General features: G+C 52.7%; 2 protein-coding genes across 10 annotated transcripts in view; both read right to left on the bottom strand.

Moving 5' to 3' along the window:
• Positions 1-68: 68 nt before the first annotated feature.
• pelo (pelota mRNA surveillance and ribosome rescue factor) lies at positions 69-12730 on the bottom strand. Of its 2 annotated transcripts, none has more exons than XM_069188322.1 (15): positions 12547-12730; positions 10574-10799; positions 9126-9218; positions 7538-7688; positions 6841-6931; positions 5879-6042; positions 5303-5363; positions 4428-4589; positions 3792-3838; positions 3310-3383; positions 2206-2277; positions 1697-1771; positions 1560-1591; positions 918-1038; positions 69-225 (listed from the first exon to the last, which is right to left on the bottom strand). In XM_069188322.1, exons 2-14 carry the CDS (start codon positions 10612-10614, stop codon positions 944-946), a joined length of 1158 nt encoding a protein of 385 aa, XP_069044423.1. In that variant the 5' UTR covers positions 10615-10799; positions 12547-12730; the 3' UTR covers positions 69-225; positions 918-943. The 2 variants fall into 2 exon arrangements, with proteins under 2 accessions (XP_069044423.1, XP_069044422.1); XM_069188321.1 differs by having other exon boundaries at positions 12585-12730.
• Positions 12731-17196: 4466 nt separating this feature from the next.
• The window catches only part of LOC107076124 (uncharacterized), a 36128-nt gene continuing 27080 nt past the window's right edge, over positions 17197-26244 (bottom strand). For 5 of the 8 annotated variants that reach the window (XM_069188313.1, XM_069188312.1, XM_069188317.1 and 2 more), the window contains 4 exons: positions 25209-25247; positions 20691-20729; positions 19406-19459; positions 17197-17562 (listed from right to left, as the gene is read on the bottom strand). In XM_069188313.1, the coding sequence (XP_069044414.1) occupies positions 17558-17562; positions 19406-19459; positions 20691-20729; positions 25209-25247 (137 nt within the window). In that variant the 3' untranslated portion in view covers positions 17197-17557. The remainder of the gene's footprint in view (positions 17563-19405; positions 19460-20690; positions 20730-25208; positions 25248-26244) is intronic. The other 3 variants (XM_069188315.1, XM_069188319.1, XM_069188318.1) reach the window with 2 other exon arrangements.

Raw genomic sequence — 26244 nt, 5'->3', positions numbered from 1 at the left:
TGTAGTTTCAGACCAGACACCCAGTCTGTGATGTAAGACTAAACCACACCCACTTCTCCACAACCAGCCAATAGCAACACAGACTTTATTAAGGAGCTGAGCTGAACACACCCCCGCAGAGGACGGGTCCGAAGCACAGAGTCCGGGATTCCTGTGGCACCATCGTCCATCTGGGCCAAGCCCGTCCAGTCCGGTCCGGTCCGGCGCCGCCTCCAGACCGGCCACCTGTCGGGACAACCGGAGCAGAACCAGTTAAAACAACAGCTCAGAACTGGACCAGTGCTCAGTCGGGGTTAAAGGTCACTGTGGCTCTGGGCTCATGAGGACAGTAACTGGCTCAGCTCAGTCTTAGAGACCCCAGTCTTTCAGGGGCTTGGGGGTCTTCAGTCAGGGGTTAAAGGTCACTGTGACTCTGGGCTCAGCTCAGTCCCTGAGACCCCAGTCTGTCAGGGTCCGGGGGTCTTCAGTCAGGGGTTAAAGGTCACTGTGACTCTGGGCTCAGCTCAGTCCCTGAGACCCCAGTCCGTCAGGGTCCGGGGGTCTTCAGTCGGGGGTTAAAGGTCACTGTGACTCTGGGCTCAGCTCAGTCCCTGAGACCCCAGTCCGTCAGGGTCCGGGGGTCTTCAGTCGGGGGTTAAAGGTCACTGTGACTCTGGGCTCAGCTCAGTCCCTGAGACCCCAGTCCGTCAGGGTCCGGGGGTCTTCAGTCGGGGGTTAAAGGTCACTGTGACTCTGGGCTCAGCTCAGTCCCTGAGACCCCAGTCTTTCAGGGTCCGGGGGTCTTCAGTCAGGGGTTAAAGGTCACTGTGGCTCTGGGCTCAGCTCAGTCCCTGAGACCCCAGTCCGTCAGGGTCCGGGGGTCTTCAGTCGGGGTGAAAGTGGTTTAATACGAACACACTAGTTTCCAGGTGACCAACCTCCTGAAACACCGGGCCAGCAGAGCTCAGCCCTCCTCTGAGCTGGAGTCCTGCTCCCCATCAGACAGGTCAGCTACTGGGAACCTCAGGATCGCAGCCACTCCACTGAGCTGATTCAGCTCTGACAGAGAGAGAGAGAGACAGGTTAATACACACTGAGAGAGAGAGGGGTTCACACACACACACACACTGACTGGACACTCCAGTACATTAACACTGCACTGAGAGAGAGAGAGAGGGGTTAATGCACACACTGACTGGACACTCCAGTACATGAACACTGCACTGAGAGAGAGGGGTTAATACAGACACACTGACTGGACACTCCAGTACATTAACACTGCACTGAGAGAGAGAGAGGGGTTAATGCACACACTGACTGGACACTCCAGTACATGAACACTGCACTGAGAGAGAGAGAGGGGTTAATGCACACACTGACTGGACACTCCAGTACATGAACACTGCACTGAGAGAGAGAGGGGTTCATACAGACACACTGACTGGACACTCCAGTACATTAACACTGCACTGAGAGAGAGGGGTTCATACAGACACACTGACTGGACACTCCAGTACATTAACACTGCACTGAGAGAGTGTGTCCAGTCACTCCAGGATTGAACAGTAACAGATACTCACGTTCTCCAGACACATGCAGACTGGAGAAGATCCTGGAAGAGCAGAGACAAGATGTCAGATCGGTGTGTGTGTGTGTGTGTGGAGGTGAGGGGTGATCACTGGGGATTATCGGGGTGCCCTGTTGGCTCTGCTCTGACCTGACGGATCCTGCGTTCTCTCGGACGCTGTCCACCAGCCTGACGTATCGGCTCCGCGTGGCGACGTCCTGGTGTCTGGAGGGACAGGAGCAGAGAGGGACAGATCTCACGCCTGCTCACACCCCACACAAACACACACACACCTGCTCACACCCCACACACAACATCCTGGTGTCTGGAGGGACAGGAGCAGAGAGGGACAGATCTCACGCCTGCTCACACCCCACACAAACACACACACCTGCTCACACCCCACACACAACATCCTGGTGTCTGGAGGGACAGGAGCAGAGAGGGACAGATCTCACGCCTGCTCACACCCCACACAAACACACACACCTGCTCACACCCCACACACAACATCCTGGTGTCTGGAGGGACAGGAGCAGAGAGGGACAGATCTCACGCCTGCTCACACCCCACACAAACACACACACACACACACCTGCTCACACCCCACACCTTGTCTCACCCCCCCACTCACACACACACCCCAGCTCACACCTCACCTGAACAGCTCATCGCTGATCAACAGCACATCGACTGCCAATGCCTCATTAGCCTTCTCCACGTGCGCTATCCTGCAGAACCAGAGCAATTACTTACTTAACATTATCTACTGCCCCTCAACGCCTGTCTGCCTGTCTCTCTCTGTCCAGATCTCCCCTCACTGCCTGTCTGTCTGTCCAGATCTCCCCTCACTGCCTGTCTGCCTCACTCCCAGTCTGTCCAGATCTCCCCTCACTGCCTGTCTGTCTGCCTCTCTCCCAGTCTGTCCAGATCTCCCCTCACTGCCTGCCTGCCTGTCTCTCTCCCAGTCTGTCCAGATCTCCCCTCACTGCCTGTCTGTCTGTCCAGATCTCCCCTCACTGCCTGTCTGCCTCACTCCCAGTCTGTCCAGATCTCCCCTCACTGCCTGTCTGCCTCACTCCCAGTCTGTCCAGATCTCCCCTCACTGCCTGTCTGCCTCACTCCCAGTCTGTCCAGATCTCCCCTCACTGCCTGTCTGTCTGCCTCTCTCCCAGTCTGTCCAGATCTCCCCTCACTGCCTGTCTGTCTGCCTCTCTCCCAGTCTGTCCAGATCTCCCCTCACTGCCTGTCTGTCTGCCTCTCTCCCAGTCTGTCCAGATCTCCCCTCACTGCCTGTCTGTCTGCCTCTCTCCCAGTCTGTCCAGATCTCCCCTCACTGCCTGTCTGTCTGCCTCTCTCCTAGTCTGTCCAGATCTCCCCCTCACTGCTTGTCTGTCTGCCTCTCTCCTAGTCTGTCCAGATCTCCCCCTCACTGCCTGTCTGTCTGTCTGTCTGTCCAGATCTCCCCCTCACTGCCTGTCTGTCTGTCTGTCTGTCCAGATCTCCCCTCACTGCCTGTCTGTCTCTCTCTCTCCCAGTCTGTCCAGATCTCCCCTCACTGCCTGTCTGTCTCTCTCTCTCCCAGTCTGTCCAGATCTCCCCTCACTGCCTGTCTGTCTGCCTCTCTCCCAGTCTGTCCAGATCTCCCCCTCACTGCCTGCCCGTCTGTCTCTCTCTCTCCCAGTCTGTCCAGATCTCCCCTCACTGCCTGTCTGTCTGCTTCAGTTTCTTGTTCATATTCTGGCGCTGTCTGTCTCTCTCACCCATAGAAAGCTCTGTCAGGCTCATGTTGCAGCATTTTGTAGAAATCTTCTAGTGTCTTAACTTCTCCTGCAGCCTGCAAGAGAGAGAGGGGTTAATACAGACACACTGACTGACACTCCAGTACATTAACACTGCACTGAGAGAGAGAGAGGGGTTAATACACACACTGACTGGACACTCCAGTACATTAACACTGCACTGAGAGAGAGAGGGGTTAATACAGACACACTGACTGGACACTCCAGTACATTAACACTGCACTGAGAGAGAGAGGGGTTCATACAGACACACTGACTGGACACTCCAGTACATGAACACTGCACTGAGAGAGAGAGGGGTTAATACAGACACACTGACTGGACACTCCAGTACATTAACACTGCACTGAGAGAGAGAGAGGGGTTAATACAGACACACTGACTGGACACTCCAGTACATTAACACTGCTCTGAGAGAGAGAGGGGTTAATACAGACACTCACCTTAGTGTCAGACAGTCTGTTTGTCACTGCTGGATCAGAAAGAACTTCTGTGAGGAGAGATGATAATTATGATTAATATTCTGGTTATTAATTAAGATATTGCAGCAGAAAGAGAGTATTTCAGCCTGCAGTTGCAGAGTTTCTGCTTGCAGTTACACCTTCTGACCACTTGGTGTCTCTCTGCATTGGACACAGAGACAGAGAGACAGACTCCAGGTGAGAGAGTGCTGAAGGTACAATTATCACTGGACCAGTGTACAGTGTGCCCCAGACTGGACTGGAGGGGGACAGTGCGCCCCAGACTGGACCAGTGATCTCTGGACTGGAGGGGGACAGTGCGCCCCAGACTGGACTGGAGGGGGACAGTGTGACCCCAGACTGGACTGGAGGGGGACAGTGTGACCCCAGACTGGACCGGAGGGGGACAGTGTGACCCAGACTGGACCGGAGGGGTACAGTGTGACCCAGACTGGACCAGTGATCTCTGGACTGGAGGGGGACAGTGTGACCCAGACTGGACCAGTGATCTCTGGACTGGAGGGAGACAGTGCGCCCCAGACTGGACTGGAGGGGGACAGTGCGCCCCAGACTGGACTGGAGGGGGACAGTGCGCCCCAGACTGGACTGGAGGGGTACCTTTCAGAGAGTACTTGTGTCCAGAGGAGGAGTGGACCTGCAGGAACTTGGAGCGGTTCTCCAGAAGGAGCTTGTTGTCGGTCTTCACTGCCTGCTGGAACATGAAGCTGCAGAACTGGTCCTTCACAAAGCCAGGACTGGCCACCAGAACACACTTCACCACTGAGAGAGAGACAGGCTCATTACTCACACCTCACCACTGAGAGACAGACAGGCTCATTACTACACACTTCACCACTGAGAAAGAGAGAGAGACAGGCTCATTACTCACACCTCACCACTGAGAGACAGACAGGCTCATTACTCACACCTCACCACTGAGAGACAGACAGGCTCATTACTACACACTGCACCACCGAGAGAGAGAGAGAGACAGGCTCATTACTACACACCTCACCACCGAGAGACAGACAGGCTCATTACTACACACCGCACCACTGAGAGACAGACAGGCTCATTACTACACACCGCACCACTGAGAGAGAGAGAGAGAGAGACAGGCTCATTACTACACACCTCACCACCGAGAGACAGACAGGCTCATTACTACACACCGCACCACTGAGAGACAGACAGGCTCATTACTACACACCTCACCACTGAGAGAGAGAGACAGGCTCATTACTACACACCGCACCACTGAGAGACAGACAGGCTCATTACTACACACCTCACCACTGAGAGACAGACAGGCTCATTACTACACACCTCACCACTGAGAGAGAGAGACAGGCTCATTACTACACACCGCACCACTGAGAGACAGACAGGCTCATTACTACACACTGCACCACTGAGAGAGAGAGAGACAGGCTCATTACTAAACACAGGGGTTAAAACACATTTCCACAGAGAGAACGATGGAAAACTCTCACCATCAAAGTTGACGTGTCTGAGTATCCCCTGCATCACAGCATCATAGAACCTCTCCAGAGCCTGAGAGAGAGAGACAGGCAGGGCGTGAGTACCACACACACACACACACCTTGTCCCGAGACGCGCGCACACACACACACACACACACCTTGTCCCGAGACGCACACGCACACACACACACACCTTGTCCCGAGACGCGCGCACACACACACACCTTGTCCCGAGACGCGCGCACACACACACACACTGTCCCGAGACGCACACACACACACACTGTCCCGAGACGCGCGCACACACACACACACACTGTCCCGAGACGCGCGCACACACACACACACACTGTCCCGAGACGCGCGCACACACACAACCTTGTCCCGAGACACGCACACACACACTGTCCCGAGACGCGCGCACACACACAACCTTGTCCCGAGACACACACACACACACACACACAACCTTGTCCCGAGACACACACACACACACACAACCTTGTCCCGAGACACACACACACACACACAACCTTGTCCCGAGCACACACACACACACACACACACACACACACACACACACACCTTGTCATGCTGGGCACAGCTCCCTCTTCTCTTGCGCGGAATGGTGACCTCGACCTTTGCCCTCAGCAGGGTCATCGCTGGGGTCACAAGCACGATGTTGGCCAGACCCTCCTGCATGACCACAGCTGCGACATCTGCCTTCTGTGCTGGGTCACAGGCCTGCTCTGAGAGAGAGAGAGAGAGAGAGAGAGAGAGAGACATTCAGAAATTCAGAAATCTATTCCCAGAGTTCCCACACCTGCCAGAGTCACAACTCTGTGAGTCCGTCTCCCAATAATGCTCCAGCCGCCTACAGTATATGTCAATATTTTATAATATGTCTTTGTTGTAAATGTCTGTAACATGTCTGTAGATTTTATTTTACTTCTATTTTTTGTTTTCTTTAATGTAAATATTATTACTTTCATTTGCTTTGGCAACACTGATTGTACCCATCGGTCATGCTAATAAAGCACCTTGAATTTAACTGAATTGAGACAGGCAGGCAGGCAGTGAGACAGACAGGCCCACTCTGAGAAAGACAGAGAGACAGACAGGCAGGCAGGCAGTGAGACAGACAGGCCCGCTCTGAGAGAGACAGAGAGACAGACAGACAGGCAGGCAGGCAGTGAGACAGACAGGCCCGCTCTAAGAGAGAGACAGGCAGACAGGCAGGCCCGCTCCGAGAGAGAGAAAGAGACAGTGAGACAGACAGGCCCGCTCCGAGAGAGAGGCAGGCAGTGAGACAGACAGACAGGCCGTGAGACCGGCAGACCTGCTCTGAGAGAGAGAGACAGACAGGCAGGTCTCTTCTGAGAGAACCACAGACAGACAGGCAGGTCTGCTCTGAGAGAGAGGGGGACACAGACAGAGAGACAGACAGGCAGGTGTTCTCTGAGAGAGAAACACAGAGAGAGAGAGACAGACAGGCAAGCAGTAAGACCCACAGGCAGAGAGAGAGACAGGCAGGCAAGCTCACTCACCGATCCTGTCCAGAACCACACTGTCCCAAACCTTCTTAGCCAGAGTGAACTTCCTGTTGAGCTCCAGCTCTATAGTGTGATAGGCTCCCATCTAGAAACAATAACATCCAATAATAACAATCTCTGACAGAGACAGAGACAGAGACAGAGACAGAGACAGAGACAGAGACAGAGACAGAGACAGAGACAGAGACAGAGACAGAGACAGAGACAGAGACAGAGACAGAGACAGAGACAGAGACAGAGACAGAGACAGAGACAACTTCCTGTTGAGCTCCAGCTCTATAGTGTGATAGGCTCCCATCTAGAAACAATAACATCCTATAATAACAATCTCTGAGAGAGACAGAGACAGAGACGGAGACAGAGACAGAGTGAACTTCCTGTTGAGCTCCAGCTCTATAGTGTGATAGGCTCCCATCTAGAAACAATAACATCCTATAATAACAATCTCTGAGAGAGACAGAGACAGACAGGAGGACGGAATGAGACAGAGAGACAGACAGGAGAGACAGACAGGAGAGACAGACAGAGACAGAGAATCCAGGAGTTGGGTTGGGGAGGGGTTAAAACAGGGCGGAGCCATGATTAAGGGGGGCGTGTTTCTAATCGAAGGAGGGTGAGATATAATCCTATTGGGGGCGGGGTCTATACTCAGATGGGGCGGGGTCAATATCAGGGGTGGGCGGGGCCTCACCTTGACGAACTCGTTCTCCTGGATGTTGGTTCCTTTCACTCGCAACTGGCAGGCCTGCGTGTCGAAGTCGATGGTTTCCACGGAGATGGTGAGTGTGGTCCTCACACGGCTACTGCCCACACTGCCTGTGGAGGACTCTGTCTGCACCTTCCTGAGAGACAGACGCAGAGAGAGACACTGTCTGTGGAGGACTCTGTCTGCACCTTCCTGAGAGACAGACGCAGAGAGAGACACTGTCTGTGGAGGACTCTGTCTGCACCTTCCTGAGAGACAGACGCAGAGAGAGACACTGTCTGTGGAGGACTCTGTCTGCACCTTCCTGAGAGACAGACGCAGAGAGAGACACTGTCTGTGGAGGACTCTGTCTGCACCTTCCTGAGAGACAGACGCAGAGAGAGACACTGTCTGTGGAGGACTCTGTCTGCACCTTCCTGAGAGACAGACGCAGAGAGAGACACTGTCTGTGGAGGACTCTGTCTGCACCTTCCTGAGAGACACTGTCTGTGGAGGACTCTGTCTGCACCTTCCTGAGAGACAGACGCAGAGAGAGACACTGTCTGTGGAGGACTCTGTCTGCACCTTCCTGAGAGACAGACGCAGAGAGAGACACTGTCTGTGGAGGACTCTGTCTGCACCTTCCTGAGAGACAGACGCAGAGAGAGACACTGTCTGTGGAGGACTCTGTCTGCACCTTCCTGAGAGACAGACGCAGAGAGAGACACTGTCTGTGGAGGACTCTGTCTGCACCTTCCTGAGAGACAGACGCAGAGAGAGACACTGTCTGTGGAGGACTCTGTCTGCACCTTCCTGAGAGACAGACGCAGAGAGAGACACTGCCTGTGGAGGACTCTGTCTGCACCTTCCTGAGAGACAGACGCAGAGAGAGACACTGCCTGTGGAGGACTCTGTCTGCACCTTCCTGAGAGACACTGTCTGTGGAGGACTCTGTCTGCACCTTCCTGAGAGACAGACGCAGAGAGAGACACTGCCTGTGGAGGACTCTGTCTGCACCTTCCTGAGAGACACTGCCTGTGGAGGACTCTGTCTGCACCTTCCTGAGAGACAGACGCAGAGAGAGACACTGCCTGTGGAGGACTCTGTCTGCACCTTCCTGAGAGACAGACGCAGAGAGAGACACTGCCTGTGGAGGACTCTGTCTGCACCTTCCTGAGAGACACTGCCTGTGGAGGACTCTGTCTGCACCTTCCTGAGAGACAGACGCAGAGAGAGACACTGTCTGTGGAGGACTCTGTCTGCACCTTCCTGAGAGACAGACGCAGAGAGAGACACTGTCTGTGGAGGACTCTGTCTGCACCTTCCTGAGAGACACTGTCTGTGGAGGACTCTGTCTGCACCTTCCTGAGAGACAGACGCAGAGAGAGACACTGTCTGTGGAGGACTCTGTCTGCACCTTCCTGAGAGACAGACGCAGAGAGAGACACTGTCTGTGGAGGACTCTGTCTGCACCTTCCTGAGAGACAGACGCAGAGAGAGACACTGTCTGTGGAGGACTCTGTCTGCACCTTCCTGAGAGACAGACAGGCAGACAGGACTCACGTGTCTGAAGGGTGTTTCCATGGTGACTCACCTGATTGTGGAGGCTCGCAGGCTGTCGCCCACCTGTAGGAGATTGTAGGTGTGCCACATGTCCTCTGGCTCCTCTGGAATCAGTGTCACCTGACTGAGAGAGAGAGGGGTTAATACACACACTGACTGACACTCCAGTACATTAACACTGCACTGAGAGAGAGAGGGGTTCATACAGACACACTGACTGGACACTCCAGTACATTAACACTGCACTGAGAGAGAGAGGGGTTAATACACACACACTGACTGGACACTCCAGTACATTAACACTGCACTGAGAGAGAGAGGGGTTCATACACACACACTGACTGGACACTCCAGTACATTAACACTGCACTGAGAGAGAGAGGGGTTCATACAGACACACTGACTGGACACTCCAGTACATTAACACTGCACTGAGAGAGAGAGGGGTTCATACAGACACACTGACTGGACACTCCAGTACATTAACACTGCACTGAGAGAGAGAGGGGTTAATACAGACACACTGACTGGACACTCCAGTACATTAACACTGCACTGAGAGAGAGAGAGGGGGGTTAATACACACACACTGACTGGACACTCCAGTACATTAACACTGCACTGAGAGAGAGAGGGGGGTTAATACACACACACTGACTGGACACTCCAGTACATTAACACTGCACTGAGAGAGAGGGGTTAATACAGACACACTGACTGGACACTCCAGTACATTAACACTGCACTGAGAGAGAGGGGTTCATACACACACACTGACTGGACACTCCAGTACATTAACACTGCACTGAGAGAGAGAGGGGTTAATACAGACACACTGACTGGACACTCCAGTACATTAACACTGCACTGAGAGGGAGAGAGGGGTTAATACAGACACACTGACTGGACACTCCAGTACATTAACACTGCACCGAGAGAGAGGGGGGTTCATACAGACACACTGACTGGACACTCCAGTACATTAACACTGCACTGAGAGAGAGAGGGGTTAATACACACACACTGACTGGACACTCCAGTACATTAACACTGCACTGAGAGAGAGAGGGGTTAATACAGACACACTGACTGGACACTCCAGTACATTAACACTGCACTGAGAGAGAGAGGGGTTAATACACACACTGACTGGACACTCCAGTACATTAACACTGCACTGAGAGAGAGAGAGGGGTTAATACAGACACACTGACTGGACACTCCAGTACATTAACACTGCACTGAGAGAGAGAGGGGTTAATACACACACTGACTGGACACTCCAGTACATTAACACTGCACTGAGAGAGAGAGGGGTTAATACACACACTGACTGGACACTCCAGTACATTAACACTGCACTCCAGTACATTAACAGTGAGAGTAAATCACTCATGTTTTATGACACAACAGAGTTTAAATGAATGACTACGAGACAATTATACCGAAGACCAGACGTTTCTATCCCGATAGACTTACCCCGCATTGTCTTTCTCAATGTCTTTACTTAGAAGCTTCATCTTCAAACTGCTCTAAAATCCAACTAAATTTCTTTGAGTCTATTTATTTATTTCGCCAGCTTTCGGAAGAGGTGCAGTCCGTCATCACGGAAAGACGCGGGCGCAGCTCGGAGACGCAGCGCGTCGCAGCTTGATGACGACTTCCGGCAAGCGCTGCTGCTGGAGCTGATAGCGGTTTTCAGGTTCTTTTTAAAACAAATGATTATTAAACTTATAAAGAATTTACAAATACAACTACAACCAGAGGATCAGAAACAGGTACGAGAGAAAAAAAAACAAACAGAAAAAAACATTTAACTGCCAGAGGTCATGAAGTAATTTATGTGATCAAACTGTATTTTTTTACACATATGTTTTCCGTGCTTTATTATTTCTGACATTTTTAATAGAATTTAAATAGTGTTTCAGCTCCACCTCGAAAGTACTAAAAAGGGGATTATTACTAGACCATTCTATAAATACATGCTCTTTTTCCAAATTTTCTATTAAGCAGTACAATAAAATAGAAAAAAACTTAAATCTAAAAAACACCTTTAACTGCCTGCAAACACAACTCTGCAAGTCCGTCCAAAAGAACTTGACAAACCTCCACCTAACAAATAAATAACTGCTTCAAGGACCCCCCATTCAGCCCGACAAGACACACACAGGTCCCCCTGCACAGACACACACTCAGAGAGCGCCGTCAGCCCAAGACACACACAGGTCCCCCCGCACAGACACACACTCAGAGAGCGCCGTCAGCCCAAGACACACACAGGTCCCCCCGCACAGACACACACTCAGAGAGCGCCGTCAGCCCAAGACACACACAGGTCCCCCCGCACAGACACACACTCAGAGAGCGCCGTCAGCCCAAGACACACACAGGTCCCCCCGCACAGACACACACTCAGAGAGCGCCGTCAGCCCAAGACACACACAGGTCCCCCCGCACAGACACACACTCAGAGAGCGCCGTCAGCCCAAGACACACACAGGTCCCCCCGCACAGACACACACTCAGAGAGCGCCGTCAGCCCAAGACACACACAGGTCCCCCCGCACAGACACACACTCAGAGAGCGCCGTCAGCCCGAGACACACACAGGTCCCCCCGCACAGACACACACTCAGAGAGCGCCGTCAGCCCAAGACACACACAGGTCCCCCCGCACAGACACACACTCAGAGAGCGCCGTCAGCCCAAGACACACACAGGTCCCCCCGCACAGACACACACTCAGAGAGCGCCGTCAGCCCAAGACACACACAGGTCCCCCCGCACAGACACACACTCAGAGAGCGCCGTCAGCCCAAGACACACACAGGTCCCCCCGCACAGACACACACTCAGAGAGCGCCGTCAGCCCAAGACACACACAGGTCCCCCCGCACAGACACACACTCAGAGAGCGCCGTCAGCCCAAGACACACACAGGTCCCCCCGCACAGACACACACTCAGAGAGCGCCGTCAGCCCAAGACACACACAGGTCCCCCCGCACAGACACACACTCAGAGAGCGCCGTCAGCCCAAGACACACACAGGTCCCCCCGCACAGACACACACTCAGAGAGCGCCGTCAGCCCAAGACACACACAGGTCCCCCCGCACAGACACACACTCAGAGAGCGCCGTCAGCCCAAGACACACACAGGTCCCCCCGCACAGACACACACTCAGAGAGCGCCGTCAGCCCGAGACACACACAGGTCCCCCCGCACAGACACACACTCAGAGAGCGCCGTCAGCCCGAGACACACACAGGTCCCCCTGCACAGACACACACTCAGAGAGCGCCGTCAGCCCAAGACACACACAGGTCCCCCCGCACAGACACACACTCAGAGAGCGCCGTCAGCCCAAGACACACACAGGTCCCCCTGCACAGACACACACTCAGAGAGCGCTCATTTCACTGGATAGAACTGATATCTCTTTAACTTGACCTGTAGTACAATATCGACCAGGAGTTGTCCAAACTAACTTCGTTTGTATTTTCACACACTGCATTCCAGAAAGATGAACGAGGAGAGATTAGATGGGTTTTACAAAGATTCGTTCTCCACGTATAATTCCATTTCTTATCCTCCATGCCCACGCCCCCCGTGAACGGACCAGAAAGGAAGTCGGTCCTGATCGCGCTGGGATTTGCTTTGAACAAGCGCTCTGCGCCTTCCGGAATGGCACTAGAAACTACCGCGTGTTCCTCAGGGCGACAGCGAGCTGGAGTCTGTCCAGGAATTCAGGAGTAAACAACCACCGTCTTCATTCAACAGCTGAGCCACGACATACTGTACATTGTGTTGTTAAACGAGTCTGTAAAAAAAGCTTTATTTTTACCCTTAATGTCTTTATCTTTCCAAATATGATATGTGTGTGGTGAAAAACTGTTTGTATAACAAAGTCCATTATAATCATACCAGCTTGTGGAAATTAGATCACTTAATTGGGATTTTTTTTTTAATATCAAAGTTACATTTTAACAAAAAGTCAAGATCCCCAACATTCTGAAAAGTTATGTTTGGAATAAGATTCCAAATATTTCATTTGTTATTAATATATTTCCTAATCCACTTAGTTTTAAATGTTATATTTGACATAAAGTCTATAACATTCATGCCACCTTGATGTTTAGGTTTACTCAGAAGGTGTTTTCTAACAGAATGAGGTTTATTCTTCCCAATAAAGTTCTATAATACTCCGTCAGACTCCTCAATGAGATGTGAAGGAACAGTGAGGCTTTCAGTTCCACAGTCAGCTTATCGAGCCAGATATATGAGCTGGAAATCAATCCAAATGAAAGAATACTGAAATGGAGTATGAGTTTATAATTCCTACTGTAACACACACACACACACACACACACACAGGTCCCAGTGGAAAAGAGCTCCTCCAGGCTGGGACAGGAGATCACACACTGTATTAATATTATTGAGAGACAGGCTCACTGTCTGTTCCTCAGACTGGGACAGCAGATCACACACTGTATTATTATTATTGAGAGACGGGCTCACTGTCTGTTCCTCAGGCTGGGACAGGAGATCACACACTGTATTATTATTATTGAGAGACGGGCTCACTGTCTGCTCCTCAGGCTGGGACAGGAGATCACACACTGTATTATTATTATTGAGAGGCAGGCTCACTGTCTGTTCCTCAGGCTGGGACAGGAGATCACCTGTCCTCTCTGGACAGCCAGGTCGGCCTGTGTCCAGTGTGTGTGTCCAGGCTGTGGTCACTGAGCCTGTCCTCTCTGGACAGCTAGGTCTGCCTGTGTCCAGTTTCTATGGCCAGGCTGTGGTCACTGAGCCTGTCCTCTCTGGACAGCCAGGTCTGCCTGTGTCCAGTGTGTGTGTCCAGGCTGTGGTCACTGAGCCTGTCCTCTCTGGACAGCCAGGTCTGCCTGTGTCCAGTGTGTGTGTCCAGGCTGTGGTCACTGAGCCTGTCCTCTCTGGACAGCCAGGTCTGCCTGTGTCCAATGTGTGTTTCCAGGCTGTGGTCATTGAGTCTGTCCTCTCTGGACAGCCAGGTCTGCCTGTGTCGCCCAGTTTCTATCGCCAGGCTGTGGTCACTGAGCCTGTCCTCTCTGGACAGCCAGGTCTGCCTGTGTCCAGTGTGTGTGTCCAGGCTGTGGTCACTGAGCCTGTCCTCTCTGGACAGCCAGGTCTGCCTGTGTCCTGTGTGTGTGTCCAGGCTGTGGTCACTGAGCCTGTACTTCGTCAGGGTCTGTTTCTGTTTGTTGTTTCTTATTTTGGTCAAATATTCAGCTAGTGTGTATTGTCTGTTTAGGGTTCTGTAGCATTCCAGTTGATGTTGTGTTTGTGTGTGTGTGTCCCAGTGTGTGAGATATTGCTGTTTGATCTGTGCTGTGATGTGGTTGAGTCTGGGCTGTGGTGCTCTAGCAGTGCTGTCCTGAGGCTGGTTAGTGTTGGTGTGGCTCAGGTCGGTGAGCCTCAGGACCAGCTGGCTCAGGGGGCTCTGTTTTGGGCTCAGCTCTTCGCTCAGAAGGGCTTTGTGGTGGTAGGAATTTTGGTCGCTGTTTTTTAGGTGTAGCCAATACTTTAATATTCTTTTCTGTATGTTTATCAATAGTGGGTACTGGCCTAATTCGGCCCTGCACCCGTTGTTAGGAGTTTTTCTCTGCACACGGAGGATGTTTCTACAGATTTCCATGTGCAGAGTTTCTGTGGGGTGTTTGTCCCATTGAGTGTACTCCTGGTCTGTGAGGGACCCCACACTTCACTGCCGTATAGGGCAATGGGTTGGATTACACTTTGAAATATTTGGAGCCAGATTCTTGTTGGTGGGTTGATGTTGAAGAGCCTCCTTCTTATTGCGTAGAAAGCCCTGAGTGCCTTCTCCCTCAGTGCCTTCACTGCCAGGTCAAAACTCCCGGAAGAGCTGATGGTGAGACCGAGATATGTGTAGCTGGATGTGTGCTCCAATGTGTTGTTGTTCAGTGTGAATTTGTACCTGTTTCCCTGAGGTCTGGCTTTCTTCTGGCTTTCTTTCTTCAATGAGCAAGACTCCTGTCTGTTCAGTGTGCAGTACGACGAGCAGGACAGCTGTGTTCAGTGTGCAGTACGACGAGCAGGACGCCTGTGTTCAGTGTGCAGTACGACTAGCAGGACGCCTGTCTGTTCAGTATGCAGTACGACGAGTAGGACGCCTGTGTTCAGTGTGCAGTACGACGAGCAGGACGCCTGTGTTCAGTGTGCAGTACGACGAGCAGGACGCCTGTGTTCAGTGTGCAGTACGACGAGCAGGACCCCTGTGTTCAGTGTGCAGTACGACGAGCAGGACGCCTGTGTTCAGTGTGCAGTACGACGAGCAGGACGCCTGTGTTCAGTGTGAAGTACGACGCCTGTGTTCAGTGTGCAGTATGACGAGCAGGACGCCGGTCTGTTCAGTGTGAAGTACGACGCCTGTCTGTTCAGTGTGAAGTACGACGCCTGTCTGTTCAGTGTGCAGTACGACTAGCAGGACGCCTGTGTTCAGTGTGAAGTACGACGCCTGTGTTCAGTGTGAAGTACGACTAGCAGGACGCCTGTCTGTTCAGTGTGAAGTACGACGAGCAGGACGCCTGTCTGTTCAGTGTGAAGTACGACGCCTGTGTTCAGTGTGCAGTACGACGAGCAGGACGCCTGTGTTCAGTGTGCAGTACGACGAGCAGGACGCCTGTGTTCAGTGTGCAGTACGACGAGCAGGACGCCTGTGTTCAGTGTGCAGTATGACGAGCAGGACGCCTGTGTTCAGTGTGCAGTACGACGAGCAGGACCCCTGTGTTCAGTGTGCAGTATGACGAGCAGGACCCCTGTGTTCAGTGTGCAGTACGACGAGCAGGACGCCGGTCTGTTCAGTGTGAAGTACGACACCTGTCTGTTCAGTGTGAAGTACGACGCCTGTCTGTTCAGTGTGCAGTACGACTAGCAGGACGCCTGTGTTCAGTGTGAAGTACGACGCCTGTGTTCAGTGTGAAGTACGACTAGCAGGACGCCTGTCTGTTCAGTGTGCAGTACAACGAGCAGGACGCCTGTGTTCAGTGTGAAGTACGACTAGCAGGACGCCTGTCTGTTCAGTGTGAAGTACGACGAGCAGGACGCCTGTCTGTTCAGTGTGAAGTACGACGCCTGTGTTCAGTGTGAAGTACGACGAGCAGGATGCCTGTCTGTTCAGTGTGCAGTACGACGAGCAGGACGCCTGTGTTCAGTGTGCAGTACGACGAGCAGGACGCCGGTCTGTTCAGTGTGCAGTACGACGAGCAGGACGCCTGTGTTCAGTGTGCAGTATGACGAGCAGGACGCCGGTCTGTTCAGTGTGAAGTACGACACCTGTCTGTTCAGTGTGAAGTACGACGCCTGTGTTCAGTGTGAAGTACGACTAGCAGGACGCCTGTCTGTTCAGTGTGCAGTACGACGAGCAGGACGCCTGTGTTCAGTGTGCAGTACGACGAGCAGGACGCCGGTCTGTTCAGTGTGAAGTACGACGCCTGTCTGTTCAGTGTGAAGTACGACGCCTGTCTGTTCAGTGTGCAGTACGACTAGCAGGACGCCTGTGTTCAGTGTGAAGTACGACGCCTGTGTTCAGTGTGAAGTACGACTAGCAGGACTCCTGTCTGTTCAGTGTGCAGTACAACGAGCAGGACGCCTGTGTTCAGTGTGAAGTACGACTAGCAGGACGCCTGTCTGTTCAGTGTGAAGTACGACGAGCAGGACGCCTGTCTGTTCAGTGTGAAGTACGACGCCTGTGTTCAGTGTGAAGTACGACGAGCAGGATGCCTGTCTGTTCAGTGTGCAGTACGACGAGCAGGACCCCTGTGTTCAGTGTGCAGTACGACGAGCAGGACGCCGGTCTGTTCAGTGTGCAGTACGACGAGCAGGACGCCTGTGTTCAGTGTGCAGTACGACGAGCAGGACCCCTGTGTTCAGTGTGCAGTACGACGAGCAGGACGCCGGTCTGTTCAGTGTGCAGTACGACGAGCAGGACGCCTGTGTTCAGTGTGCAGTATGACGAGCAGGACGCCTGTGTTCAGTGTGCAGTACAGTAAAGATGACGCAGATCAGGACTGTCAATAACTTTTACAAATGAGCCAGAAATCTCTGGAGGAGAGATCTTTATTGAAACACAGCAGCACTGGGAGGGGATGACGACAGACAGGGGTATGAGAGAGAGAGAGAGAGAGACAGGCACAGCGAAGGAGACATGGAAAGAAGCAAGAGAGACAGATGGGGAGAGGGAGAGAGAGACAGACAGGGAGAGGAGGAGCTTGAGAAATGGGGATCGAGACAGGACAGAGGACAGAGAGAGGGACAGTTTTGTGTGTTGAAATGAGATCTGCTCCTCTCTCACTCACACAGTCCACAGCAAAGAGAAACAATATACAAAACTTGTACCAAACACAACAAACACAACAATGGAGAGCAGATACCGACGCTGGTGTCAGGAGTCACTCAGGGCTCAGCCTGCAGAGAGGAGAGAGGAAATATTAAACCTGCGTCTGAAAACCCTGCGAGCACTGAGTCTCCTGTCCTGCTTTGTGTTCATTACTGAGGAATTCTCTGTGATCTCCTCTCCCTCACTGTGTCTCCTGTCCTGGTGTGTGTGTTTGTTACTGAGGGATTCTCTGTGATCTCCTCTCCCTCACTGTGTCTCCTGTCCTGCTTTGTGTTCATTACTGAGGAATTCTCTGTGATCTCCTCTCCCTCACTGTGTCTCCTGTCCTGCTGTGTGTTTGTTACTGAGGGATTCTCTGTGATCTCCTCTCCCTCACTGTGTCTCCTGTACTGCTGTGTGTTTGTTACTGAGGGATTCTCTGTGATCTCCTCTCCCTCACTGTGTCTCCTTTCCTGCTGTGTGTGTTCATTACTGAGGGATTCTCTGTGATCTCCTCTCCCTCACTGGGTCTCCTGTCCTGCTGTGTGTTTGTTACTGAGGGATTCTCTGTGATCTCCTCTCCCTCACTGTGTCTCCTGTCCTGCTGTGTGTTTGTTACTGAGGGATTCTCTGTGATCTCCTCTCTCTCTCACTGTGTCTCCTGTCCTGCTGTGTGTTTGTTACTGAGAGATTCTCTGTGATCTCCTCTCTCTCACTGTGTCTCCTGTCCTGCTGTGTGTTTGTTACTGAGGGATTCTCTGTGATCTCCTCTCCCTCACTGTGTCTCCTGTCCTGCTGTGTGTTTGTTACTGAGGGATTCTCTGTGATCTCCTCTCTCTCTCACTGTGTCTCCTGTCCTGCTGTGTGTTTGTTACTGAGGGATTCTCTGTGATCTCCTCTCCCTCACTGTGTCTCCTGTCCTGCTGTGTGTTTGTTACTGAGGGATTCTCTGTGATCTCCTCTCTCTCTCACTGTGTCTCCTGTCCTGCTGTGTGTTTGTTACGGAGAGATTCTCTGTGATCTCCTCTCTCTCACTGTGTCTCCTGTCCTGCTGTGTGTTCATTACAGGTGTGTGGGTGTGTAGGGTGGGAGTGAGGGGTGTGAGTGTGAGGGTGTGTAGTGTGTGTAGTGGGTCTGTAGTGTGGATGTTAAGTGAGGGGTGTGAGTGTGTGTAATGGGTGTGTAGAGGGTGTGTCTGTGTGTAGTGAGTATGTAGTGTGGGAGTGAGGGGTGTGAGTGTGAGGTGGGGGTGTGTAGTGAGGGGTGTGTAGTGAGGGGTGTGAGTGTGTGTAATGGGTGTGTAGTGTGGGAGTGAGGGGTGTGAGTGTGAGGTGGGGGTGTGTAGTGAGGGGTGTGAGGGTGTGTAGAGGGTGTGTAGAGGGTGTGTCTGTGTGTAATGGGTGTGTAGTGTGGGAGTAAGGGGTGTGAGTGTGAGGTGGGGGTGTGTAGTGAGGGGTGTGAGGGTGTGTAATGGGTGTGTAGAGGGTGTGTCTGTGTGTAGTGAGTATGTAGTGTGGGAGTGAGGGGTGTGAGTGTGAGGTGGGGGTGTGTAGGGAGGGGTGTGAGGGTGTGTAATGGGTGTGTAGAGGGTGTGTCTGTGTGTAGTGAGTATGTAGTGTGGGAGTGAGGGGTGTGAGTGTGAGGTGAGGGGTGTGTAGAGGGTGTGTAGAGGTAGTGTGTGTGTTTAGTGAGGGGTGTGTAGTGAGGGGTGTGAGTGTGTGTAATGGGTGTGTAGTGTGGGAGTGAGGGGTGTTAGTGTGAGGGTGTGTAGTGGGTGTGTAGAGGTAGTGTTTGTGTGTAGTGAGGGGTGTGAGTGTGTGTAATGGGTGTGTAGTGTGGGAGTGAGGGGTGTTAGTGTGAGGGTGTGTAGTGGGTGTGTAGAGGTAGTGTTTGTGTGTAGTGAGGGGTGTGTAGTGAGGGGGTAGATCTCACCTCTGTATCTGAAGCCATTAAATCCATTGAGACCAGTTTTCCACTCCTTGCCACCTGTGTGCAGAGAGACAGGCAGGTGTGTCGTATATACAGACGGTGATCGAGAGAGACAGGCAGAGAGACAGGCAGAGAGACAGGCAGAGAGACAGGCAGGTGTGTCGTATATACAGACGGTGATCGAGAGAGACAGGCAGAGAGACAGGCAGGTGTGTCGTATATACAGACGGTGATCGAGAGAGACAGGCAGAGAGACAGGCAGGTGTGTCGTATATACAGACGGTGATCGAGAGAGACAGGCAGAGAGACAGGCAGGTGGGTCGTATATACAGACGGTGATCGAGAGAGACAGGCAGAGAGACAGACAGGTGTGTCGTATATACAGACGGTGATCGAGAGAGACAGGCAGAGAGACAGGCAGAGAGACAGGCAGGTGTGTCGTATATACAGACGGTGATCGAGAGAGACAGGCAGAGAGACAGGCAGAGAGACAGGCAGGTGTGTCGTATATACAGACGGTGATCGAGAGAGACAGGCAGAGAGACAGGCAGAGAGACAGGCAGAGAGACAGGCAGAGAGACAGGCAGGTGTGTCGTATATACAGACGGTGATCGAGAGAGACAGGCAGAGAGACAGGCAGAGAGACAGGCAGAGAGACAGGCAGGTGTGTCGTATATACAGATGGTGATCGAGAGAGACAGGCAGAGAGACAGGCAGGTGGGTCGTATATACAGACGGTGATCGAGAGAGACAGGCAGAGAGAAAGGCAGGTGGGTCGTATATACAGACGATGATCCAGAGAGACAGACAGGTGTGTCGTATAAACAGACGGTGATCAAGAGAGACAGGCACAGAGAGAGAGAGAGACTCCAGTGTACAGTCAGACAGCAAGCAGAGAGACCCCAGTGTACAGACAGACAGCAGACAGAGAGACCCCAGTGTACAGACAGACAGCAGACAGAGAGAGAGACCCCAGTGTACAGTCAGACAGCAGACAGAGAGAGAGACCCCAGTGTACAGTCAGACAGCAGACAGAGACAGAGAGACCCCAGTGTACAGTCAGACAGCAGTCAGAGAGACCCCAGTGTACAGTCAGACAGCAGACAGAGAGAGAGACCCCAGTGTACAGTCAGACAGAGAGAGAGACCCCAGTGTACAGTCAGACAACAGGCAGAGACAGAGAGACCCCAGTGTACAGTCAGACAGCAGTCAGAGAGACCCCAGTGTACAGTCAGACAGCAGGCAGAGACAGAGAGACTCCAGTGACACCTGTCATTTCTCTACTCACCATAGGGTCCCTGTCCAGCTCCCAGCTGTCCTGCATAACCTGCAACATGCCCAGCAGACATTAATAACCTGCTACACGCCAAGCCCACGCTAACAACCTGTAACATGCTGACAGACTGACCCCCTGTCTGTCTCTCTCTCTCTGTGAGTCAGAGAGACCCCAGTGTACAGTCAGACAGCAGACAGAGAGACCCCAGTGTACAGTCAGACAGCAGACAGAGAGACCCCAGTGTACAGTCAGACAGCAGGCAGAGACAGAGAGACCCCGGTGTACAGTCAGACGGCAAGCAGAGAGACTCCGGTGTACAGTCAGACAGCAGACAGAGAGAGAGACCCCAGTGTACAGTCAGACAACAGACAGAGAGACTACAGTGTACAGTCAGACAGCAGTCAGAGAGACCCCAGTGTACAGTCAGACAGCAGACAGAGAGACCCCAGTGTACAGTCAGACAGCAGACAGAGAGACCCCAGTGTACAGTCAGACAGCAGATAGAGACAGAGACCCCAGTGTACAGTCAGACAACAGACAGAGAGAGAGACCCCAGTGTACAGTCAGACAGCAGACAGAGAGACTCCAGTGTACAGTCAGACAACAGACAGAGAGAGAGACCCCAGTGTACAGTCAGACAGCAGACAGAGAGACTCCAGTGTACAGTCAGACAGCAGACAGAGAGACTCCAGTGTACATTCAGACAACAGTCAGAGAGACCCCAGTGTACAGTCAGACAGCAGTCAGAGAGACCCCAGTGTACAGTCAGACAGCAGGCAGAGAGACTCCAGTGTACAGTCAGACAGCAGGCAGAGAGACTCCAGTGTACAGTCAGAAGGCAGTCGGAGAGACTCCAGTGTACAGTTAGACAACAGGCAGAGACAGGGAGACTCCAGTGTACAGTCAGACAGCAGACAGAGAGACCCCGGTGTACAGTCAGACAGCAGACAGAGAGACCCCAGTGTACAGTCAGACAGCAGACAGAGAGACTCCAGTGTACAGTTAGACAACAGGCAGAGACAGGGAGACTCCAGTGTACAGTCAGACAGCAGACAGAGAGACCCCAGTGTACAGTCAGACAGCAGTCAGAGAGACTCCAGTGTACAGTCAGACAGCAGACAGAGAGACTCCAGTGTACAGTCAGAAGGCAGTCGGAGAGACTCCAGTGTACAGTTAGACAACAGGCAGAGACAGGGAGACTCCAGTGTACAGTCAGACAGCAGACAGAGAGACCCCGGTGTACAGTCAGACAGCAGACAGAGAGACTCCAGTGTACAGTCAGACAGCAGACAGAGAGACTCCAGTGTACAGTTAGACAACAGGCAGAGACAGGGAGACTCCAGTGTACAGTCAGACAGCAGACAGAGAGACCCCGGTGTACAGTCAGACAGCAGACAGAGAGACCCCAGTGTACAGTCAGACAGCAGACAGAGAGACCCCAGTGTACAGTTAGACAACAGGCAGAGACAGGGAGACTCCAGTGTACAGTCAGACAGCAGACAGAGAGACCCCGGTGTACAGTCAGACAGAAGTCAGAGAGACCCCAGTGTACAGTCAGACAGCAGACAGAGAGACTCCAGTGTACAGTCAGACAGCAGACAGAGAGACCCCAGTGTACAGTCAGACAGCAGACAGAGAGAGAGACCCCAGTGTACAGTCAGACAACAGGCAGAGAGACCCCAATGTACAGTCAGACAGCAGTCAGAGAGACCCCAGTGTACAGTTAGACAACAGGCAGAGACAGAGAGACTCCAGTGTACAGTCAGACAGCAGACAGAGAGACCCCAGTGTACAGTCAGACAGCAGACAGAGAGAGAGACCCCAGTGTACAGTCAGACAACAGGCAGAGAGACCCCAGTGTACAGTTAGACAACAGGCAGAGACAGAGAGACTCCAGTGTACAGTCAGACAGCAGACAGAGACAGAGAGACTCCAGTGTACAGTCAGACAACAGGCAGAGACAGAGAGACTCCAGTGTACAGTAAGACAGCAGACAGAGACAGGGAGACTCCAGTGTACAGTCAGACAGCAGACAGAGACAGAGAGACTCCGGTGTACAGTCAGACAGCAGGCAGAGAGACCCCAGTGTACAGTCAGACAGCAGACAGAGACAGAGAGACCCCAGTGTACAGTCAGACAGCAGACAGAGAGAGAGACCCCAGTGTACAGTCAGACAGCAGACAGAGAGAGAGACCCCAGTGTACAGTCAGACAACAGGCAGAGAGACCCCAGTGTACAGTCAGACAGCAAACAGAAAGACCCCAGTGTACAGTCAGACAACAGGCAGAGACAGAGAGACCCCAGTGTACAGTCAGACAGCAGTCAGAGAGACCCCAGTGTACAGTTAGACAACAGGCAGAGACAGAGAGACTCCAGTGTACAGTCAGACAGCAGACAGAGACAGAGAGACTCCAGTGTACAGTCAGACAACAGGCAGAGACAGAGAGACTCCAGTGTACAGTCAGACAGCAGACAGAGACAGAGAGACTCCAGTGTACAGTCAGACAGCAGACAGAGAGACTCCAGTGTACAGTCAGACAGCAGGCAGAGAGACTCCAGTGTACAGTCAGACAGCAGGCAGAGAGACCCCAGTGTACAGTCAGACAGCAGACAGAGAGACCCCAGTGTACAGTCAGACAGCAGACAGAGACAGAGAGACTCCAGTGTACAGTCAGACAGCAGACAGAGAGACTCCAGTGTACAGTCAGACAGCAGAAAGAGAGACCCCAGTGTACAGTCAGACAGCAGGCAGAGAGACCCCAGTGTACAGTCAGACAGCAGACAGAGAGACTCCAGTGTACTGTCAGACAGCAGTCAGAGAGACCCCAGTGTACAGTCAGACAGCAGACAGAGAGAGAGACCCCAGTGTACAGTCAGACAACAGGCAGAGAGACCCCAATGTACAGTCAGACAGCAGTCAGAGAGACCCCAGTGTACAGTTAGACAACAGGCAGAGACAGAGAGACTCCAGTGTACAGTCAGACAGCAGACAGAGACAGAGAGACTCCAGTGTACAGTCAGACAACAGGCAGAGACAGAGAGACTCCAGTGTACAGTAAGACAGCAGACAGAGACAGGGAGACTCCAGTGTACAGTCAGACAGCAGACAGAGACAGAGAGACCCCAGTGTACAGTCAGACAGCAGACAGAGACAGAGAGACTCCAGTGTACAGTCAGACAGCAGACAGAGACACTCCAGTGTACAGTCAGACAGCAGACAGAGAGACCCCAGTGTACAGTCAGACAGCAGACAGAGAGACCCCAGTGTACAGTCAGACAACAGGCAGAGAGACCCCAGTGTACAGTCAGACAGCAAACAGAAAGACCCCAGTGTACAGTCAGACAACAGGCAGAGACAGAGAGACCCCAGTGTACAGTCAGACAGCAGTCAGAGAGACCCCAGTGTACAGTTAGACAACAGGCAGAGACAGAGAGACTCCAGTGTACAGTCAGACAGCAGACAGAGAGAGAGACCCCAGTGTACAGTCAGACAACAGGCAGAGAGACCCCAGTGTACAGTCAGACAGCAAACAGAAAGACCCCAGTGTACAGTCAGACAACAGGCAGAGACAGAGAGACCCCAGTGTACAGTCAGACAGCAGTCAGAGAGACCCCAGTGTACAGTTAGACAACAGGCAGAGACAGAGAGACTCCAGTGTACAGTCAGACAACAGGCAGAGACAGAGAGACTCCAGTGTACAGTCAGACAGCAGACAGAGACAGAGAGACTCCAGTGTACAGTCAGACAGCAGACAGAGAGACTCCAGTGTACAGTCAGACAGCAGGCAGAGAGACTCCAGTGTACAGTCAGACAGCAGGCAGAGAGACCCCAGTGTACAGTCAGACAGCAGACAGAGACAGAGAGACTCCAGTGTACAGTCAGACAGCAGACAGAGAGACTCCAGTGTACAGTCAGACAGCAGACAGAGAGACCCCAGTGTACAGTCAGACAGCAGGCAGAGAGACCCCAGTGTACAGTCAGACAGCAGACAGAGAGACTCCAGTATACAGTCAGACAGCAGTCAGAGAGACCCCAGTGTACAGTCAGACAGCAGACAGAGAGACTCCAGTGTACTGTCAGACAGCAGTCAGAGAGACCCCAGTGTACAGTCAGACAGCAGACAGAGAGACCCCAGTGTACAGTCAGACAGCAGTCAGAGAGACCCCAGTGTACAGTCAGACAGCAGTCAGAGAGACCCCAGTGTACAGTCAGACAGCAGGCAGAGAGACTCCAGTGTACAGTCAGACAGCAGACAGAGAGACTCCAGTGTACTGTCAGACAGCAGTCAGAGAGACCCCAGTGTACAGTCAGACAGCAGACAGAGAGACCCCAGTGTACTGTCAGACAGCAGTCAGAGAGACCCCAGTGTACAGTCAGACAGCAGACAGAGAGACCCCAGTGTACAGTCAGACAGCAGTCAGAGAGACCCCAGTGTACAGTCAGACAGCAGTCAGAGAGACCCCAGTGTACAGTCAGACAGCAGGCAGAGACAGAGAGACTCCAGTGACACCTGTCATTTCTCTACTCACCATAGGGTCCCTGTCCAGCTCCCAGCTGTCCTGCATAACCTGCAAGATGCCCAGCAGACATTAATAACCTGCTACACGCCAAGCCCACGCTAACAACCTGTAACATGCTGACAGACTGACCCCCTGTCTGTCTCTCTCTCTCTGTGAGCACTGACCCCCTGTCTGTCTCTCTCTCACTGTCAGCACTGACCCCCTGTCTGTCTGTCTCTCTCTCTGTGAGCACTGACCCCCTGTCTGTCTGTCTCTCTCTCTCACTGTCAGCACTGACTCCCTGTCTGTCTGTCTCTCTCTCACTGTCAGCACTGACCCCCTGTCTGTCTGTCTCTCTCTCTGTGAGCACTGACCCCCTGTCTGTCTGTCTCTCTCTCTCACTGTCAGCACTGACTCCCTGTCTGTCTGTCTCTCTCTCTCTGTGAGCACTGACTCCCTGTCTGTCTGTCTGTCTGTCTCTCTGTGAGCACTGACTCCCTGTCTGTCTGTCTCTCTCTCTCTCTGTGAGCACTGACCCCCTGTCTGTCTGTCTCTCTCTCTCACTGTCAGCACTGACCCCCTGTCTGTCTCTCTCTCTCTCTCACTGTCAGCACTGACTCCCTGTCTGTCTGTCTCTCTCTCTCACTGTCAGCACTGACTCCCTGTCTGTCTGTCTCTCTCTCTCTGTGAGCACTGACCCCCTGTCTGTCTGTCTGTCTGTCTCTCTGTGAGCACTGACCCCCTGTCTGTCTGTCTCTCTCTCTCTCACTGTCAGCACTGCCCCCCTGTCTGTCTGTCTCTCTCTCACTGTCAGCACTGCCCCCCTGTCTGTCTGTCTCTCTCTCTCTCTCTGTGAGCACTGACTCCCTGTCTGTCTGTCTGTCTGTCTGTCTCTCTGTGAGCACTGACCCCCTGTCTGTCTGTCTCTCTCTCACTGTCAGCACTGACCCCCTGTCTGTCTCTCTCTCTCTCTCACTGTCAGCACTGACTCCCTGTCTGTCTGTCTCTCTCTCTCACTGTCAGCACTGACTCCCTGTCTGTCTGTCTCTCTCTCAATGTCAGCACT

Source organism: Lepisosteus oculatus, chromosome 4 (assembly GCF_040954835.1).
Source record: "Lepisosteus oculatus isolate fLepOcu1 chromosome 4, fLepOcu1.hap2, whole genome shotgun sequence".
NCBI lineage: Eukaryota > Metazoa > Chordata > Actinopteri > Semionotiformes > Lepisosteidae > Lepisosteus > Lepisosteus oculatus.
Note: the sequence above shows the minus strand (reverse complement) of the source record. Positions and strands in the feature narration are given on the sequence as shown.